Below are 21,543 nucleotides of genomic sequence, written 5' to 3'. Positions count from 1 at the left end.
AAAAAAATCAATCAATAATACACCAAGTAAAATGGTTTAATGAAGTAAATTAGCACCTAAGTTGATGACAAAATGATGTAACACATAAATAGGTTAACATAATTAATAATTAGATAGACAACTCGAAGCATAAAACATCACATTAGCGAGATTTGAGAAAATATCGCACCTAAATAGCTTCTAATCTTTGTATCAGGATAAACTATTTGCTGCACGTTTCATATAAACCGTTTATTTTAATGTAGACATTAAAAGTTATTTTCACTCCTCAAACTCCTTACACTTAGGGGCGTAGCTACCCTTTGGCTAGGGTATCACCCTTCATTAGAAAATTACACTGTATTTATAAGTAAAATAGTAATTTAAATGGTTAAATAACACATGCTGGACATCCTAATAATTTTTTTCTAGCTTAGTGGTTTTAATTTTCAACTCTTGCTAAGTTCTTTGCAACGTGCAGTGCACGGGTTCGATTCTCGTTATTTGAGTTTGATTTTTTTCTTTTCATTAAAAAATTAAATAAATTTAAAATAATTATTTAATTTAAAGTTAATAAGCAAATCCTATTCTTTTTATTAAAATTTTAAATAAAATTTAAAAATAATTATTTAATTTAAAGTTAATAAGCAAATTCTATTTATTTATTCCATAAAGCTACTAAAAATGAAAATACTTTATATAAATTTCTTTTATTATAACTCGTTTGATTATATTCATTATTTTTCATTTCTCGTTGTTGGTCATCAAAGGTTTGTGAAATTTTGAAGCATAAACGTGATTTCACTCTAAACTGAAATAACTCTCTTTTTCTTTGTTGGTTCACTTCCTATCAGATAAACGTGAACAATAAAACTAAATATTATGTAGTTTGATTTTAAAAATTTTGGTGTATTTTAATTAAAAAGATTAATTATTAATGTTATATAGTTTGATTTACAAATTTAAGTACATTCACTCTTTAAATTATTTCTACAAGCTATGAGATTTTTAGACATCTTTCATAAAATTTCTGGCTAGACCACTGTCTGCGTTATACGTGAAGGAGTCACAACTACCTCGCCCCAAGGTTCCTTATCCATAGATGTATTATTATATAGATGATCCATTGTAATTCACATTTAGATAACAAAATTGATTTAAACTATTAAAGTGAAATTCTAGTTAATATTAAAATATTTAACCAATGTATTATCAAGAAAATGTTTGTTTTGGCTATTAAAGTAACACTTTAATTGATCTAAAACAATTAATTTATCAAACATTAACAAACAAATAAAAATAAATAGAATGTAGAATGGGTATTATCGTACGCTAAAATTTATTACTTATATCTCTCTTGTACATATATTTTTATATGGAGTCATTCAAGTTAAAAAGATAAAAAGTTAATTCAACTTGTTAGTGATTCAAAAAAATTTAATAAATTCATATTCACATTTTAACGAGAGATATTTTAGATAATGATTTAATTAAAAAATTTAGATAAATTATATTAGTAAAACATTTTCCACATCCTTTCCAGTAGATTCAGGATGATATTTTTGTAAACAATTTCCTCTTATGTCCCAGTTTATATTACTTTAGCCAGTACAAAAATGAATGTCATATTTCTATATATGGTAATAACTTAACTTTCAAAAGTTAATTTTATCGTTAATGAAATGATTTATCGCCGCACAAACTTTTATCATTTATTTTACACCACAAAATAGTAATATTTATTTAATAAATATACAATGCATGTTATGTTTAGCGTATCAAAATCAAACCTACGAAAGAATTGATTTCAACATAACGAACATCAATATTATTAATGTCAGTATTACCAATACACTATAATCAACACTATTCTTTTACATTTTACGAAATGACCTCGTAAAATATTGTTGTTGTTTGTAAATTTCTTGGAGGATTTTGGGCTTTAATCTGTTTGTATAAAGCGGCCCAAGCCCATAAGTCTCGCTTGAACTAGAGCGCCGAACGTGAAATTTATTTTTCACTTCACCGTTTTCCCTTTACCCTCTTTAAACCCTAGCTCTTTTGCCCCCTTTTCTTTGTTGCTCTTCAATTTTTTCTGCTTGATCGAAGATGAGGTAATGGTTTACTGCTATTTTACACTTTGCCTTTGTTCATTTGAAGTTCTTCAATTTTCTCTGTTTGATTTTTTCTTGTCATTGCAGTAACCTATTTAGTAGATTATGTAATGTTATTGTTAATCAAAGAAGTAGATAATTTGCCCTAGGTAAAGTAAGTTATTGGACGAGGAGATGAGAAATTGAAGAATTTTAGCTGTTTTCTGGACTAATTTTGTGTAGTTTTTTTTTTTTTGGGTATTGCGTGCTTTTGGAAGTTTAAATTAGAGTGAGTAGATTCATATAACTGAAGGCAACTAGCTTGGCGTGAAGGCCTGGAATGTTTCTTTTTTCGAGTTCTATATGCAGTTTAAACACTATGCTAATTGGGTTTCATGTAGCTAAACAATTGTAAAGTTGGATTTTCGAGTAATTCAGTCTTCTCTAGCCCTTTATTACTACTGATCTTAGTTCTTTTTGTTCACTCTCTACTATATCCAAGCTTAAAACCTATGTTATTCCGTGCACATCAGTAATAGAACCCTTATATTGTCTAGAATACTAGGATAACAAGGCTGTAAGATGTACAAATAGAATTAAGAAAAAACTAGGTCAGTGTCTCATGTTTTTGTTGTTCATTGCTGATGTATTTCTCTATTCCTGTTGATTTTAGTGTTACCCAAATATTAGTAAGTGGAAGTTTCTAATTGTTTTTCTTTTTCTTTTTCTTTTCTATTTGTGCCCTTTTGCAGTCGACCAATGGAAGAGGATGCCCCTGTAAGTTAGCTTACTTTGCTAGTATTTTGCCCTATACAAAGCTCTCATTGTTTATTTTTCTCATTTTTTCCTTGGCATAATCTGTGTTGTGATCTATTTTGTGTTTTAGGGGCTGTCTACTGCTTAGTACTTGTTTTCATTTTCCTTTCTGTTCACCTCAATGCGATGCATTCAATTAGATTTCTTTTGTTGGTAGCCTTGATCCTGCTTTACACGTTACAACTGAAAAGTTTCTAGCATACATCTTTTATTTTATCATATGGAGAATATGTTTATTCCTCCCTTTTCAAAGCAAGATCATTGAATTGTTTGATCTGTAGAATATTTTTCAGCACATAACATCAAGTCATTGAATTTTTTTTGGTTAAGTCGTTTGAGTTCACCACTCAAAACAAATGACAAAATCAATTAGAACTTTAAAATAACAATGTAGCTAGGATGAATTTTTCTGTAAAAACTAGAACCTATCAAGTGTAAAAATTATTAGTTGAATTAGTAGAATTTATTTTCTACAGTTGTTTTGTTCCCACCTTCACACAAGTGTTATGTCAGTTTTTCTCATTTACCACATTGGATAACCCAGAAGCTAGGTCCGAACTTTGTAGTTCTCCCTTAACAGACATCCTATTGACATTTTTCTTATATTCTTGGTATGTTTATTTATACATGTACTCTTGTTCATTTTCCATTTGAGTTGCTTCTTGTTTGCCTTCCCGATGCCTAAAGTGCTTAGGTCTAAACTTTGTAGTTCTCCTTTAACAGACATCCTATTGACATTTCGTCTTTTATTCTTGGTATGTTTATTTATACATGTACTCTTGTTGTTCATTTTCCATTTGTGTTGCTTCTTATCTGCCTTCCCGATGTCAAAGTGCTTTGCTTCAAAGTTATCTAGATTAAGCACATAGTGAAAGAGTGTATAATTGGTAGATTATCTAGCTTAAGTACATAGTGAAAAAGTGTATGCCCTTCTATGTTGGTGTGATAGAGGAATGAACCTTATCAGTCCCAGTGAATATGATTTGCTTATCAGATTTTGTGAAAGATGTCTTATGTTTGCCTATGGATCTTTTGTCTAGCAAGGGAAAAATGAGGAAGAGGAGTTCAATACTGGGCCACTTTCTGTCCTCATGATGAGTGTTAAGAATAACACACAGGTATCTAATATCTTTAGCACCTACAACTGTGTCTTTCTTCATGTCGTGTTTATTTATCAATTTTAATTGTTAAAAAGAGAGATAAAATCTATCCTGGAGCCTTGTTTATGTTGACAATTTACTTTCTAAAGTCATGCCGGTATACTTCCTCATTAATCTTAGATTTAAATACTATAGAAAAAGATGCAAGCTTCGGTTTTGTATGTGGAAGGCATCAGCTTTGTGCTTGTTATCTTACAGATATTTTTTCTGGATCTAGGTGCTCATCAACTGTAGGAACAACAGGAAACTTCTTGGTCGTGTGAGAGCATTTGATCGTCACTGCAATATGGTGCTTGAAAATGTTAGAGAAATGTGGACTGAGGTTTGTTTGTTCTTGACTTAATCAACTTTTTGGGACAATGTGTACTGTGTCTTGGATCTGTATCTTGCGTCAAAAAGCTCCAGTTACCAAGATTGTTTATATTATTCTTCAGGTTCCTAAGGGCAATGTGTCTTGGATTTGAAACTTGTACAAAAAGACTCCACTTAACAAAGTTGTTTATGTTTATTCTTCAGGTGCCCAAGACTGGAAAAGGAAAAAAGAAAGCTGTTGCTGTTAACAAAGATAGGTTTATCAGCAAGATGTTCCTTCGGGGAGATTCTGTGATCATTGTCCTCCGAAATCCCAAGTAGAGAGGTACTGTTGGATCTTTGACATAGTGGTTGGAGTAATTTTCTTTGAATTATGAGCTAGTTCCTTTAATCGGTCCATGTTTGAAGTGCAATATCCTTTTAACTTGCTATTATGTAATCAAATGTTTGGTATATAAGAACTGTAAATGCTAAGTAATATTTGTTGAATCCATTATTGTGAAATTTATCAATTTATTATCATAAATAAAATTTGGAACTTCAAAAATGATTAACTCTTAGCATTTAAATAATTGTCTTTTCTGATGAACTATGAAGATCTATAATAAATGAAATATAACGGTCCTATAAATATCAGAAAAATGTGTATACATATGATAGGAAGCTCAAGGTTGGGATCAGGAAACAAACTAGTGGATTAAAATCTGCAAGTTCTATTCTCCAAGTTTAGCTAATGAAGTATGAAGACTGTAAAAATGGTACTGAAAGAACTAACCTCATGCTCGAAAAACTCTCCTGCTAGAGCAGTGCATGGGATTAGGAAGAGCATGAGAACATATATTGTTTTCACTGCTTCCCTTTTATCTCTTGTTGAGCAAAAGATCTATCGGTAACATCATCTCTTACCTTACAAGGTAGGGGAAAGTTTTGTGTACACGTTACCCTCCTCACCAAACCCCACTTGTTGGGATTCATTCTGGGGTTTGTTGTTTTTGGACATATTTCTGTCTGCATACAAAAATGTTCCATTTCCTCTTCCTTTTTTCTACTTGAAATGCATTTCTGCGTGGTTATGCACATTCTTAATTTTTCCCTTGGTGTTCCCACATTTTTGTTTGCCTGTATTTAATTATCTGATCGTTGGTAGTAATTCAATACACTTGTGTACTGCAGGTGAATTGGATTTCTGTGCTTTGGAGCAAAACTTGTAAGCAGCTAGGATTTGGACCAGCTCTGTATAACCTTTCGTATTCGGGAATTTGGCTAGGCAGAACACCACCTTTGATTGCTGTAAGACTTGATATAAGATTTTGATGTTCTGGTATGCTATATACTGTTGTCTTCTTCACAAACTTATTGTAGACGTTGGAGTTTAACGTTCTTTTTGTGTATGTTGAATCCTATGACCAGCTAATATGTACGGTAAATGTCTTGCATTAACTCCAGATACATTGTCCATTTGCGTGCGTGCTTGTCTATTTAACTATGTCTAGTTCTGGCACATGCATTGGTTGGACAAATGCAATATCGAGAGTTTGAAACTGAGAGGCACGGAGATATCAAGAGTAAATTATTACCCTTGGCTGTTATGCTGTGCATCACTAATTTAATTTTGGAAGAAGCGGGTTCATATTGTTTACTTTTTCTAGTCGGTATTTATACTTTTATTGGTTATTTTTAGTTTAATTGATTTGGTATGGCTATTTTTTAGATTAATCATTAATTATTCTTTATATCTACCTTTTTTTTGTTTTTCCACGGGGTGTTTGATGCTCACATTGGAGCCTAACTAAATTTGGTTCTGCGTAGGATAGTCCCACATTGGGTAGGTCATTTATGGGTATATATATATTTATTTATTTTCAAAATTAGTCTTCCTCTTTCATGAAATGAAAAATTTGTGATTTTTATGATTAGTTGTAATCTTATGAAAGGTTTCGAAAGATTGTGACCGTTCCTAAAAACTGTAACTATTCAAAGAGGTGACCTTTTTGATAAAACACAATAATTATTTGTTGACACTACATTTTGTTGGCTATATGTGGGCATTTTCATCAACTTTTTCTTCTTCTGTACAAAAGAATATTCTTGTACTCTGCTCCTGTTGAGTAGCTTACTACACCATTGTATTTGTACCGATGCACTGGCGATTAGAATGTTCTATCCTGAGAGGATCTATTCTTTTAAATCTCGAAAGTTATAGGGTCATCTTTTCCTTTTTGTTTTGTTCCATTGTTACAACCCTGATATGTCTTTTAATAATCATTAATTTATGCTTATGTAAGCGTTTTAAGTTTTGCTTTAAGATAAAATGTTAAGACAATATTTAGTATGTCCACAAATATTACTGATAGCTTAATAAAGGAGTTCAATCCCGTTCGAAGCACAAGTAACATGCCTAGTGTGTGTGTGCATATATTATATATTGAAGTCGCATACAAATATTGCACTGTGAGCAAGATGAGGATTTCAAAATAAGTTTGGGGAAAATACGTACCAGTTTTATTCTTATGAGAATAATGAAAGTTGGTCTACTACATCAACTGTTAACAAAAGGATAATAATACTAATAATAGAATTGCAAAATTGACAAAGAACCAACTATTCAAAAGAAGTACATGGGGAGCTCAGCTCAGTCTTCTGCTGCCTGCACTTCTGCTTGAAACTAACATCAACACAAGAGAGTCTGTCTTTTCTTCGCGTGCGTTTCACCCCTTACCAAGTTTAACAAATATCCAAACATAACACACTTTTCTTTTCTATTAAGCTGTGGTGATCTTTGCACTTTCTTCTTTGTGATCACCGAAAATACGTTGCCTGAAGTCTTGAACCATCATAGGCAAACCATTTCTAAGAGCCACTTTCGGTTCCCAACCAAGTAACTCTTTAGCCTTTGAGATATCAGGTTTTCGCTTGTGTGGGTCATCTTCTGTGTTTGGTTTGTGTACAATCTGTGCATTTGGGTCAATGGTTTCCTGGACCACCTGTGTGCAGCATTCAATTAAAGACGGCAATGTGTCAACAAAATGGTAAAAGTATCACAGAGCCCACATTGGAAATACTTGACATATGTCTGAAGCTGTGGATATGATGAAGCTCAGACACTTCTAACTTAGATTTAAGACTGAAAATGATTGCCGTATGAAACTGATTTTATCGGTGTACATTCTATCCTTTCCTCGGAAATCTGATTTTGTAGCTTGACGACAATGTAAAATGCTAATGCAAAAGAAACACAACATCAAAGTTGGATGTTTAGAAGTGTGTCGTTACATACCTTAGCAAGTTCAAGCATTGTGAATTCACCAGGGTTTCCGAGGTTGAAGGGTCCGACATGTTCTCCTTCCATCAACCGCATTAAGCCTTCAACCTTCACATTAACCAAAATAAAGCAAGTTTAGATTCCTTCTTATGTTATATCAAGGTCACAAACCATGGTTTTTATACTTTTATTACTGTTTTACTGCTTGATAAAAGTTCCACAAAGGTACACTCTTTTTAAGCATAACTTCGGAACATTGCAAAGTCTTCACACATATTTCTTGAACTCCGTGTCTAATCAAAACTACATCTCGTAAATTGAGACAGAAGGAGTACATAGAAATAAAAATACGGGTCCCAGGTATCTGGCTTCTACTTAGACATGGCATGTGCTTCCACACTACAATATTTTACCTTGCAACAGAGTAGGGGGACCCTACTTTAGATATTAATTTATTTATTTTCTAATCATGTTGTAAACTGTAAGCTAGATGGCAAGTCAAATTATTAAAGAATCTTACATTTGAAAGCCACTTCGAAAGAATGCATATAAAACTAATAAGGTAACGTATTAAAAAAGCTTTAAAAAAAACGAAGAACAGAGAGAAAAGTACCAGATCTGAAACAAATTGGAAACTTCTTGTTTGTTTCCCATCACCATAAACTGTCAAAGGCTCTTTCCTTAAAGCCTGTAAACAAATTTTATATAAGCTTTTTGTTGCTTAGTTTAAGAATCCATTAACTTTACGTTTATATTTAAATAATGGAGTCACCTGAGCGACAAAGTTGCTGACAACGCGACCGTCATCAATACACATACGAGGTCCATAAGTGTTAAAGATCCTAGCGATTCTCACCTGTAACAACATAGGTACATCGACACAATTTTACCAGCAAATTACTTAACAGGTAATTTCAGATACATATCTATGATAAACAGTAATTAGTAACCTGATAAAAACGGTAGCTAACTTGCTATCATAGATTAAACTACACCGATAGTACATTATTTAAAAACACTAGATACAAAGTACATTTATCGATGATCAAGTACATGCGCAATAGAGGAATAAAACAGTTGGCTCCAGAGTGATTGTTAATTTTATTTTTCCTCGCACCTCGATTAATTACACAAGAAACCTGTCACCTCACACCAACAACATGTGTCACGTAGTGAACAAATGGTAAGATATCACTTATGTTTTTGTATCTCTTGGAATTTAAACTCGAGAATTCATGGTTCTCATCCTGCTTCATTGACCAGTAGGCCACACCGTTAGGTGACAAATGTCCTATATTTCTTGAGAATGTAGTACTAGAGGAGTTACAATTACAGTATCTATGAAGTCTACATTATCAACAAGTACAGTAAACATTAATCTGGACTATGGGTTAAAAAAAAAACACAAACCTCAACTTCTGCACCTCTGTGATAATCCATTGTCAATGTTTCAGCTGTTCGTTTTCCCTCATCGTAGCAACTTCGGACACCTGTTTTACTTTCTTGGTCAGTTAACCCCACCATTTACATTAAAATAGACAAAAGGCAAAACAGACCATCTTCCTTAGTCTGCGGGAAACTAAAGTTACATTTCAGATCTAATATTCTATACAAATTCAATAATAATTCAACTACTACCTGTCCAACTATATTTATTTCTCTTTCTTCGTAGTTAAACAAACACAATTTGTTTCACTATTATATTTCTTTCACTGGTTGTTGTTATAAAGCTTTACAAAGTTATCGAAAAGAGTCTCTACCTTCACGAGACTCCATTTGTGGAATCACATTGATAATATTATTGTCATGGTAACTTCCTCCGTTTTGTCAATTTATTTTTCATATTTTGACTAATACCGAGTCTACCAAAACAAAGCAATTTTTTTAAATTATATGATCTTAAATCAAAATATGTACTACTTCTGTTCAATAATACTTGTCTACTATAGAAAATATAAATAAAAAAATAATTTTACTGTATCACCCTTTGAATATAATAAATATTCCATCCGTTTCAAAAAGAATAACATTGTTTCCTTTTAGTCTGATTCAAAAGAATAATCTCTTTGCTTTTTTGGCAACAACTTCACTTTAACTTTCCACGTGGCATGAATGACATTTTTGTACATTAGACATAACTTTAATTTAGAATCACAAGTTTAAAATGTCTGTTTTATTTTTTTAAACTCCGTTCCAAGTCAAACTAGGTCATTCAAAAATTATCTATTATTTGATAAAACGAAAAAATATTATTGAACATTCCAAAATAACATAGTGAACAACTATTATTATCGTACGAAAGAAGTGAAATATACTAAAATATTTTTATATCTTTATTATCTTAAACATGTCATAACTTTTTTTTAAAACAAAATAAAAAATTAAACAAACAAATCGAAACGTGAAATATCAAAAGACTCAAAAGGAAATAAAAGGAAAAAAAGAAAAAGACAAGAAAGTAATTACTTAAGCTAATTTAATTTTTCAAGGACAAAATAAAAGAGAGAGAAAAGATTGAATAGAAAAGGGCGCGCCAATTGAATTAAAATGAAAGACATAAAGATAGGTGAATGAAGCGGCCGGACCCGCAAATCACGGTATCATCGTTGACAAAAAAATAATTAAATTAAAATAATTTTCCCGACCCGATCTAAGGACAGAAACGTCATTAGCACTCATCATCGTTCAACACGTGGCTCCACATTTTTACCATGAACCATCAAAAGACCATAGCTAACGTGAATCGTAATTCTTTCGTTTCAATTTATTCGTGCATTTTAATAAATATATAATGTGAAAATTAAAATTAAGAGATTTTGAAGAATTTTTTTAAAAAGAAAATAACTAAAATAGAAAATAGAAAAAGAAATTAAAAAATCTTACCAATAGGATTAACATTGCCCCAGTATGTCTCCTTCTGTGGATGTTCTAAAGGATCACCGTATACTTCGCTAGTGCTGGTTAGCAAAAACCTCGCACCGACTCTTTTAGCCAATCCCAGCATGTTCAAAGTACCAACTACATTAGTCTTGTAAAAATTAATCCGTCAAGGATGAAACGATGATAATAATATATTTAATATAATTTTATGCACGTAATTAAAATTAATGATAATTTTAAAAAAAAGAAGGATATGATAGTTTTGACGGGATTATGCTTGTAATGAACGGGAGAAGCAGGGCAAGCGAGATGATAGATCTGGTCAACTTCAAGCAAAAGTGGCTCAACAACATCATGTCTAATAAGCTCAAACCTAGGGTTACCAAAATGATGCATAACGTTCTCTTTCCGTCCGGTGAAGAAATTATCAACGACGATCACACTATCACCTCTCGCAATCAAACGATCCACTAAATGACTACCAACAAAACCAGCACCACCAGTCACCACAATCCTCAAAACCTTCCGCTTTAATCCCAACGGAATCTTCCCACCGGAATTAATCGACCCGAACCCGACCCGATTATGATAGATCATCCGGTGAGCCACCTGAGACTCAGTCGACTCCGACGGTAAGTACGAATCGTAGATCCCGGTGTTAGCGTAGCTCGATCCTCCGGAGGAACGAGAAGACGGTAAAAAAGCAAAAATTAGAGAAGCGATAGCAATGCCTGCGAATAGAAAAACAATTCTCTGTTCTCGGAGCAAGTAACGAAGGGGACGAATTACAGTAAACCATGGTTTATGTGGTTTGGGAGTGTAACCGTCGGTCACCGGAACTGATTCCGGTCCACGATAAATCAATTCGGAAGTCATGATTTATTTATTTTTCTTCTCTCAAAATTGTGTTGAAAAAGAGAGAGAAAAGAAGATAGTTTTTTATTTTTATTTTTTGGTGTAAAATTAGGAAAATAAATGTATATATATAAAGGAAGGAGAGGCTGCTAAAGAAAGAGGATTTTTCGCCGGAAATTCTCACTCACACTTATGGGTCGGCGCGTGGAGTTGATTGTTGAAGTTAAACTCTTTATAGACTTTTTTTTTTTTAATTAATGTAGTTTTTAATTAGGTTATTGTTGGTTGCTTAATTACTAACTAAAGTGGTACTTAGGGTGTGATTGTGTTTGGTAATGAAAAAAAAAAAAAAAATTTATGTTTGATTGGGCAAAGAAAATAAATTTTATATATCATTTAGATGTATTATTTCATAATATATTGTATTGTCTTAATGGAATACAAGTATATTACGTTTGGATAATGTAGATATTTATATTCCCTTGAAAAGACATCTCGAATATTTTGTATATTCATGAAATATTTAGTATAGAGGTCAAATCTAAAATATGCTAGTTCGAGAAAATAAATCTTAAGAAGAGTAGAATCGAGAAAGATACATAATTGTACTCGCATTAATTAATCAATAAATATTCTTGTTTCTTTAAATTTTATTTATGGTTGATTTTCTTTTCATATGTTTAAATTTTGTCGCAATATGTCTTTCATCTCTTTCTCTCATAAATTAATCTAGTTGCGAAGGTAGAAGGATAAGTACTTCAAGACTTGTCTTTGAGTTTCATCAAATTTACACTCCCATAATTTTTATCAATAAAATTATGTTTCTTTTTATTTTATTGTGATTGCAATTTCTTTTTTGTCACTTTAAAATTGTTGCAAACAGATATATCATATTTTTTTTATTGGTTACATAATTTACACATCAATAATTTGAAGGGTAAAGCTATAAATTTTTTATTGTATTTAAGAAGTAGGGAAAAGGATACAATAGGATTTATTCAATAATAAGTAAAATAAAATAAGAAAAATATATTTAAAAAACGATACGATTACACCAAGTCAATCATTATATAAAATGAGACTTTTTGTTATTACATAACGATGGATTTAATTAATACAGTTTATAAAACTTAAGCGCATCAACTATACAAACAAGGTGTTAATAGAAGTTGAAAAAATAATATTTTTCATTCACTTAAATTGATAATATTTTGCTAGATTACATATAAATATCTTTTGAGGTTATATTTACTTACCACTTAAATACTAAAAAATAAGTTAAAATCTATTATAATTTTTTTAAGAAAGTAGTTTTTTATACCAAACACATCCTTAATGTTTATTAATTTATTTCTATTCAATTATGAATAGATCCACCAAAGATTTTTGTTATAGTCTGTTAATTTCATGACTAATTTCGACTATTTAATACTCTTTGAGTTTCATTTTTATTTGGTTTTTATATTTATTTTCTTACTCTAGCAAATTAGGAGAGGTTTATTGTATTATTTTTACTATTAAATATAAATAAATAAATATTAGTTTCAAATTCAGATTTCTAAAATATAATTAATTTTACTAAAATAAATTCTTAATCAATATTTCTTTTTTTTAAAAAATATATCAGGTAAAATAAAAAGGAGCAAGTAAAACCATTTGTCTTCACATGTTTGTTCAATTAACTATTAAAATTTTTGCAGTATTTCTGAATCACTTTATAAGATTTACTTAATTTCCTCGATTTAATACCTGCTAATTAATATGTTGTTCTTATTTATTATTATGTTCATTAGCAAGTTATTTAACATAAAAAATATTCTCTTTCTTCATTATAATCCACAATTTCAAATATAAATTCAATTTTTATTAAGGATAAACAACAACTGACATTTTGCAAATGTAAAAAAGGCCTAGGTGATGAATCAGATTTTCGAATTTTATCGAACATGACGTTTGATCGATGAATTTTGTTAAGAAATAAAAGTACTTTTTTAAGTTAATATTTTCAAAAAAAACGTGTGATTGATTATTAATTCTAAGAAGTCTTATAAGTATTCAACACAAGTTTGTTAAAAGGGTGGCTTGGCATTATTAGTTTCTAGGAAACCAATCTCACCAAACAAACAATTATATATTTCATTTTCTTTTTCATAATCAACCAATTTGGTGTATGCAATCACAACTATTGGTACCTTATTTTTTAAAAAAATAAAATGAGATGAATGTTTAGTTAAAAAAAAAGGGAAGGAGGAATCAAGTTTCAAAGTGGAAAGTGTAATCAAAAGTTTCAGGTTCGAAAATTGAGTAACTACGTAGTGTGGATTCAGAATAGTTAAAACTCCAATATAAATTTTGGATATTGAGTAAGGAAAAATCTTTGATAGGGAGCGCTTTCCTAGTGGCCTACGCCACGTTGGTTCAAAATAGTCTGATTTCAATGTGATTCTGAATATCGAGTATAGAAAAATCTTTGATAAGGAATATTTCCTCCCCTCACCCTCTCCACCCCCAAATAGTGACTACATAATGTAAATCCAAAAAATCATATTTTAATGTGGATTCTGAAAATCGAGCAAAAAATAAAAAGAAAAAAAGGTTGAAAGAGAAAGATGAATTGGTAATTACATAAATTAATGTAATAAATAACTATACAACTAATTAATTACTAGTTTAATTATAATTTTGTTATCAAAGTAATTAGTAGTAACGTGATTACATTAAGGTTCCAGCCAATTTACAGTGCATGTATATGCATATGACTTTCAAAAAATTTTATAATTAAAAAATGTAAAGAATAGTCTTTGTATTAAATTGAATGTGTAGGAATTTATTTGTTATTGTGGGCCATTTATTTTTTTAAAAAAGGTTTTAGGTCAACTAATTTCAAAAAAAAATAAAAATACACATGTACTTTGTTCCCACAATTTTATGTTTCAAAATAATCCAACATTATAATAACATGTGAAAATACTTATTAAGTCAAGGCTCCATTACACATTTTTATTATTATTATTTTAATACTAGAGGATATATTATTGAAGATCCAATTGAGTTTATTAAAATGGCAACTACACAAGTCTGAAATGCAACATTTTTATTATTATATGTTTTTCCATTAAAGACTTGGCTATTTGTTAGCTGACTAAATAGAGTATCATGATATTATTTATATTAAAATAGTTGGGTCTTCAATATAAATATCATACAGTGAAAAGAAAAAGTTTACTAGTTGACATTAAATTTACAAGTAATTTTTGAAAAAATAAATTATGAAGAAAGAAATCGTTTAAAAATATTTAAACTCAACTGAAATTAGCTTGTCGATTCAAACTTTTGCATCACGCAGGTTATATATGAGCTCAGCTATTCTCCAATCTTTATTTATTTGCTTCAAATCATCTCTTAATCATCTTTTTATTTATTTGATACATTTCATAGATGCATAAAATTCATATTAAATACAAAACATCTAAGATAACGATATAAGAAAATAATTATACATAAGATTTGATTTGATATGATCAATACAATAACGTATTATAAACATATAATTTTTAGATGAATATCAGTTGCGCTAACACAATCTTCAAGTGTGTTATATTTATTATAAGTTTCTCCATAGAAAGACATCTAGACATTTTGTGCCTTAGCTAATTGATACTATTTTTTTTATTTCAAAATAATTGAATTGTTGAGACATTTTCATATTTCAAATTAACATAATTGTTTGATATTCAAAAATACACTTTTAGAAAATTCTTCGAATTTTATCCTTCATTTGGATTTACTATCTGATGAGTTCAAGAAACTTTAATTGCTTTTGACAAAGAATGACAAAAGTCTCGCATCGATTGTTAATGAGATGGGTGGACTCCCTATAAGGCTTGGACAATCCTCCTCCGTTTGAGTTAGCTTTTGGGGTGTGAGTTAGGCCGAAGACCTAATTTTACATGGTATCAGAGCACGATTCGTTTCACCCAATATTGGAACCCCAAAATCAATGTTGTCTATGCACCAGATACTAAACACTGGGCGTGAGGTGAGATGTTAAAGAATGACAAAAGTCTCACATCGATGGTTAATGAAATGGGTAAACTCCTTATAAGACTTGAACAATCTTTCTCCTTGTCATCAACAATGTCGCTGTCTTTTGCATCTTTCTCTTCATTCTTCATCAACACTTGTTGCAGATAGGTCAGTCAACTGCGTTAAACAACACCTTGACATGTTTCAATCGTCGGATAAAAATGAAAAATAATATCTAATTTATGTCATAATTTTTTTAAAAAGGATATGAAACATCTTAACAATTTAATTATTTTGGAATGGAGAGAATATTAGAGAGTATTATATTCTTCATAATCTTACTAGTTAGGATTATTATAGCTACAATAGTTGTTGGAAAAAATGGATTTGCAAGGACACAAAATCTATGGCATTTCAAGTTTCGATTTGAAATTTGTGTTTGCTTATGATATTTTTAACAAAATTAAATTATAACTTGAAATTTTGATTTCACTTTTTAAATTCACTTAAAAACAGAATTTTAGTTTTAAATTATGATCCTAATTTTTAATAAAAACTTGATCTATAATTTTAAATTTTGCAAAAAAATGAATAATATTTAAAAATCATATTAATTGAAAAGTAATTACCTAAGTCTAGCTAATTTACTCCCTACTCTACCTATCCATATTTCTATTAAAAATATATTTCTGGTATAAAACTTTGCATAACTGTATTTAATGAAATTTTTATATCTCTAACTAAAGATATTCATGTTATATGAATAGAAGTACAAGTTTTAATATTTAAATTACAAATACAATAAATTTTAACTTTAAATCAATTTATACCATATCCAAATTAGTGATTTTAATATTTACCTATAAAAGATATATATTTGTTCATAGAATTGTACTAAATAATACTCTCTTGTGTTAGAAAAATAAAAAATATCTAAAAAAGAATATTCCTCAAATATTGAAAAGTGTCCTTCATTAATTAAGAAAATCTTTTCGTTTTTACTTTATAATAAGAGAGAGACACGAAACCAATACTCCAAAAATATTTTTATTCTTTCTTCGTGTGAACGATGGTTTTTTTTGCTATATTTTTTTAAAAATTATTTTTGCTTCTAATTTATGTTAAATTCTTAACCATAGTATCATCAAGGCGACCTCAATTATGAAAAATAAATTTAATAAAAATTACACAAATTTAATAGTGTTAATAGCTAATTACATCATAATCTTACCCTCTTTTTTTTTTTTCAAATTACAAAAATTGCTTAAAATTTAAGATTTTTGGAGACATCCTTCAATGTCCTCGATACATCGCGTTCTGGTACATTACTTTATTTATACAAACACACGTGTCCTAAAACATCACTCAACATCCTGATACATCGCATCTCGATATATTACCTTTGATCTTCGTTGATACAAGACACATATGTCCCGGTACATCACATAAGAGTGATGTATATGAAAATAGGAGAGTGAGTGAAGAAAATTGAAATTTTTATATATTTTTTGGAAAATATAATAAATAAATTATGTATTTACGTAAATTTTTTATAATTTATTTGATTATATTTCAACAATCGCATACAACAGTGATACCTGATTATTTCACTTGTGGTACTCAAAAAATATCTTTAATGTAACTAAGCATAAATATATTTCTTTAACATATTCACTCCCTATACTTTGGTAATTAGTTTCTTTAATTTTATTTCTTCCCACAAAGTTCATCTTCTCTTACTAATCACTAATTATAACCACACTATGTAGTTACTTGTAAGTTATATCACATATTTAAGCAAATTATCAACCCTGATCTAACGTAACGCTCAATAGATCTAATAATGTTTTCTATTTTTATATTCCATGCTTTTTAATTTCAAAATAGTTATAACCAAAGGATATGAATTTAAAATAAAAAGGCATGGCTAAAGCGAGCCTCGTAATTTTAAAAAAAAATTATACAATAATTAAATTTTTTTTTTTTTTCCAAAGTACCTTTGTTAAAATAGGGACATCGATAAAGAGCTACATGCTTTAGCCTCGAATTCTCTCCTATGTACATAAAAATAAACATATTTAGAGGATATATTTTTTTTTTAGTTTTGTTTTAATTTTCTTATATTCTCTTATGGCATAGAGAAGTTATTTATATTTGTTAATTTCATTATCTAATGTAGAAACATTTAAAAATAATATCTTTTGCACTAATTACAAATGTAGTTTGAGCTGGGGACGGTTGTGTTATATACTACTCCATATAACCTAAACTATTTAATTTGGGTAAATAAAGAATTAGTTTTTGAATGCCATAAACTTTATATATATATATATATATATATATATATATATATATATATATATATATATTATTATTATTATTATTTTTACACTTATTCGATTCTATTTGTTTATTCTACTTTCTTTTTAGCTTTTTTTTTTTTAAATAAAGACGTTTGTTTCCCTTATATATATATATATATTTTTAAACTCATCTAATTGTATTTGTTTATTCTAATTTCTTTTTAGTTTTTTTTTATAAAAAAAGTAAAGACATTTGTTTTCCTTTATATATAATAAATTTTTTATTTTTCACTTTTCAAGTGATATATTTAAAATCATAAAATTTTTAAAAAAGTTTATTTTCTTAATTTTGTATCAGATAACAAATAAATTAAAACAAAGGAAATATATAGTACTTACACAAGATTATGGAGTCCGAAGCGTAAATAGTATAAAATATTAACAAAAATTTCAAAAGGATATATAAAATTTTATATTAACCAAAATAACAAAATCGCTGGAACAACAATGATTTACTCTACCGAAAAAATAAAATTTTATATTGGATTTTAAAAGGTATGAATGAAAAATGATGAGTTGCGATTATTATAAAAAATTATGATTTTAATGAAGAATTGTAAATTTTATAAAAGATCATACTAACATTTATGAAAGATTATAACATTGTAAAGTTATTACTAAAGCTTGTAACCTTTCTTACTCTCATACTCCGTGCTTTTTTAATTTTAAAATAAGAAGTCATAACTAAAGAATATGAATTTAAAATTAACAAGGCATGGCTAAAGCGGGTCTCGTAATTTCAAAAAAAAAAAATTGTATGCTAATTAAATTAAAATTTATAAATTTAATTTTCCAAAAATACCTTTGTTAAGATAGTGACATCGATAAAAATGTACATGCTTCACCCTCAAATTCTCTCCTATGTACATAAAGAGTATATTTTTCTTATGTTTTAATTTTCTTATATTCTCTTATGTCATAGAGAAGTTATTTATATTTGTTAATTTCATTATCTTATGTAGAAACATTTAAAAATAATATATTTTGTACTCGTTACAAATGTATTCATGGTTTGAGCTGGGGACGGTTGTGTTATATACTATTACATATAACTTAAAACTATTTAATTTGGGCAATGTAAGAATTAGTTTTTGAATATCTAATTTTTTCGATTCTATATATATATATATGAAACTTTTTCGATTCTATTTCTTTATCTTAATTTTTTTATAGTCTTTTTTTAAAAACGAAAGTTTATTTTCCTTTTTAGTATAATAATTTTTATTTTTTAATTTTTACGTGACATGTTTAGAACTATAAATTTTTAAAAAATCACTTTTTAAAATTTGTATCAAATAACAAATAAATTGAAACGAAGGAAATAGTACTACATACACAAGATTATGTAAGGGGACTTCAAAAAAAATTTGACCTACTCCTCTAGCGTTAGATACTCTTCCTTTTTTACTTGTCATATTTCGCGGCACGTAAGTTAATTTCATTAACTTTTTAGTTAAATTGAATTAGAATAAAGTAATATTTTAATTTAAAATCTAGATGTTTGAAACTATATGAAAAATCTATAAATTTTATGTTGGGTTTAAAAAAGTGTGAATGAAAAATAAAGAGTTTTGACTTTTACGAAGAAATGTGTTTTTAATGAAAGTTGTGACTTTTATAAAATATTTTGACCTTTCTAAAAGATTGTAACTTTTCAAAGGCTTGTGACATTTCCAATAAGGCACGACAAACATTTGTTCACACTACACTTTTTTGTCTATAAATATATGAATTTCCTCTCAATTTGTAACAACCAATTTTCTGGACATCTTCTCTAACTTCTAAATCTTGTATTCTAAGTATATTTTATTGTCGTTGATGGTTCTTCACACCGTGAATATAGGTATCGATACACAGGTGAATAAGATCATTCTATCCTTGGAGTATATATCCATTTACCTCGGATTCTTGAGAGGAAAAATTTTCTTAAGGGGACATTATGTATTCAGTGGGTATGATTTTTTTCTTTGATCAGATTAATATGATGAAAAAGTATATCTAAAAATATTATTCAAAATTTACATTCGAAAAATGGGATTTGAAAATTAAAAGGAAATTATGGGTACTAGTTCATAGTTGGGAGAAATTTTGGTATTAACTACTAACTAGGTACATGCACACCTATTATCAACATTAATTTGTGATGTACTATTAGTAATTTAGGTTTATACCAAATTATAGACAATGAAGACAATTAGAATATGTCAAATAAAGAAAGTTCATCCAAAATTAATTACATGAAACTTATATTTTTTAAACAAAATTTTTATTTTAACATATCAAAACGATTTTTTTGTACTATTCTATCATTTAATAATTGCATACAATATTAGTGATCAAATATAGATTTTTAGAATAACTAATAAGATTAATTTCATAAAATAAATCTCTAATATATATTATCTTTTAAATAAAAATGTCAAATCAACATAAATCAACGAAATATAAAATACAAGCAGTATTTAATATATAGGATTTGAAGATTTTTTTACCGACTTCTACTACAATATACTTACTCATATTTAGGTGTAATTTTTGTACTAAAATCTAATTATGTAGTATATGTACACTAGTTATCAACATTAATTAATTATTTACTCATGAGATATAGTAGTAATTTGGTTTATACCAAGTTGTAAATAGATCTAGGAAGATAATAATAATAATAATAATAATAATAATAATAAAGAAAGTTTTCCAAAAAGTGATCCTTTTTTTCCACTCTTTCTCATTTTCCAAAATTAATATATATTAATAATAATAACATAACACTAATGGAAGAAACATTCAACAGTTGTAAAGAGATCAGTTTGACCAAATAAGAGTACTTAAAAGTAGGTTTTAACTAATTTGCATTTTTTAAAGAGATTAAATAATGTGCGACTAATTGGATGGTTGGTACCTATTATATATTTATTTAAATTGCCATTTAAATTTTATTATATTATACTATTTAAATTTATCTTCAAATAACAATAAAAAGTAATAATTGATTTGATGTAATCACATAGTTATCTTAATATATATATTTATTATTTTATCTTTATTTATTACTTAGTAATAAGTTTTTTTTATGATAGATCTATCTTACATATATCTTACTTGTCTTGTACGTTATCATTTAAATTATAAATGTATGGCATTATGTAATAATTTCTCCTTTCATAAAATTGATCTGGTTTGACTTGACACGAAATTTAAGACTATAAAGAAGACTTATGAATCTTGTGGTCCTAAACTAAAGTTAGGTCAAATGTACAAAATTGTCATTTGATCTTGTGGCCTTAAACATGCCACGTGGAAAACTGAAATTAAAATGTTACAAAAAAAGTAATTTTTATTGAAACAGACTAAAAAGGAAATGATATCATTCTTTTTTAAACAAAGAGAGTAGTAGAAAACACTCAGTCTATCTAAACATTATATTCATTAAAGCAACACGATATAATACCATACTATACATTATAAAACAATACATAATAATCATCCAAAAATAGTAATCGCTTTCAAAGTTCAAGACAATAATTTGTAAAAAAAATTCCAATTATATATTTAACATTAAAGTAGATATTCGTAGGATTTTACAGAGAAAATTTAATTTATATATTGCATAAGAATAATTTTAATAAATTATATTTTATATTTATTAATTTTATATAATGAATTAAAATAACACTTATTTTAAAACGATCCGACACATTAAGTGGCATTTAGGTGTTAATTAGTGAATGCCGCCCAAATTGGAAAACCAAAAGCTACTCAAAGGTGAACATTTGGTGGAATTAATATGAAGGAAA

General features: G+C 28.5%; 2 protein-coding genes across 3 annotated transcripts; one reads left to right on the top strand and one right to left on the bottom strand.

The window, feature by feature from the left end:
- Positions 1 to 1,955: 1,955 nt before the first annotated feature.
- LOC101246377 (uncharacterized) lies at positions 1,956 to 5,805 on the top strand. The gene is made up of 6 exons (XM_004247369.4): positions 1,956 to 2,093; positions 2,825 to 2,849; positions 3,929 to 4,006; positions 4,266 to 4,370; positions 4,565 to 4,685; positions 5,534 to 5,805. Exons 1-5 carry the CDS (start codon positions 2,089 to 2,091, stop codon positions 4,679 to 4,681), a joined length of 330 nt encoding a protein of 109 aa, XP_004247417.1. The 5' UTR covers positions 1,956 to 2,088; the 3' UTR covers positions 4,682 to 4,685; positions 5,534 to 5,805.
- A 1,034-nt stretch (positions 5,806 to 6,839) lies between these two features.
- LOC101246662 (UDP-glucuronic acid decarboxylase 2) lies at positions 6,840 to 11,618 on the bottom strand. 2 transcript variants are annotated; one of them, XM_004247370.5, is made up of 7 exons: positions 10,758 to 11,618; positions 10,506 to 10,653; positions 9,033 to 9,112; positions 8,395 to 8,478; positions 8,236 to 8,310; positions 7,638 to 7,730; positions 6,840 to 7,344 (listed from the first exon to the last, which is right to left on the bottom strand). In XM_004247370.5, exons 1-7 carry the CDS (start codon positions 11,376 to 11,378, stop codon positions 7,123 to 7,125), a joined length of 1,323 nt encoding a protein of 440 aa, XP_004247418.1. In that variant the 5' UTR covers positions 11,379 to 11,618; the 3' UTR covers positions 6,840 to 7,122. The 2 variants fall into 2 exon arrangements, with proteins under 2 accessions (XP_004247418.1, XP_069145748.1); XM_069289647.1 differs by having other exon boundaries at positions 10,506 to 10,648; positions 10,753 to 11,557.
- Between the last annotated feature and the right edge of the window lie 9,925 nt (positions 11,619 to 21,543).

The sequence above is a fragment of the Solanum lycopersicum genome, chromosome 9 (genome assembly GCF_036512215.1).
Source record: "Solanum lycopersicum chromosome 9, SLM_r2.1".
In the NCBI taxonomy this organism is placed as follows: domain Eukaryota; kingdom Viridiplantae; phylum Streptophyta; class Magnoliopsida; order Solanales; family Solanaceae; genus Solanum; species Solanum lycopersicum.
This window is presented reverse-complemented; position numbering and strand designations above follow the sequence as displayed.

Bases quoted from the DNA above. Each gene is read 5' to 3' on its own strand.
- LOC101246377 (XM_004247369.4), top strand. The intron at 2,850-3,928 runs GTAAGTTAGCTT...TCTTTTGTCTAG, and splicing joins CAATGGAAGAGGATGCCCCT to CAAGGGAAAAATGAGGAAGA. The intron at 4,371-4,564 runs GTTTGTTTGTTC...TTTATTCTTCAG, and splicing joins TTAGAGAAATGTGGACTGAG to GTGCCCAAGACTGGAAAAGG.
- LOC101246662 (XM_004247370.5), bottom strand. From the start codon at position 11,378: ATGACTTCCGAATTGATTTATCGTGGACCGGAATCAGTTCCGGTGACC. The intron at 10,654-10,757 runs ATATCCTTCTTT...ATTAATTTTTAC, and splicing joins ATAATCCCGTCAAAACTATC to AAGACTAATGTAGTTGGTAC. The intron at 9,113-10,505 runs GTAAGATTTTTT...AAAGTAAAACAG, and splicing joins GGGCAATGTTAATCCTATTG to GTGTCCGAAGTTGCTACGAT.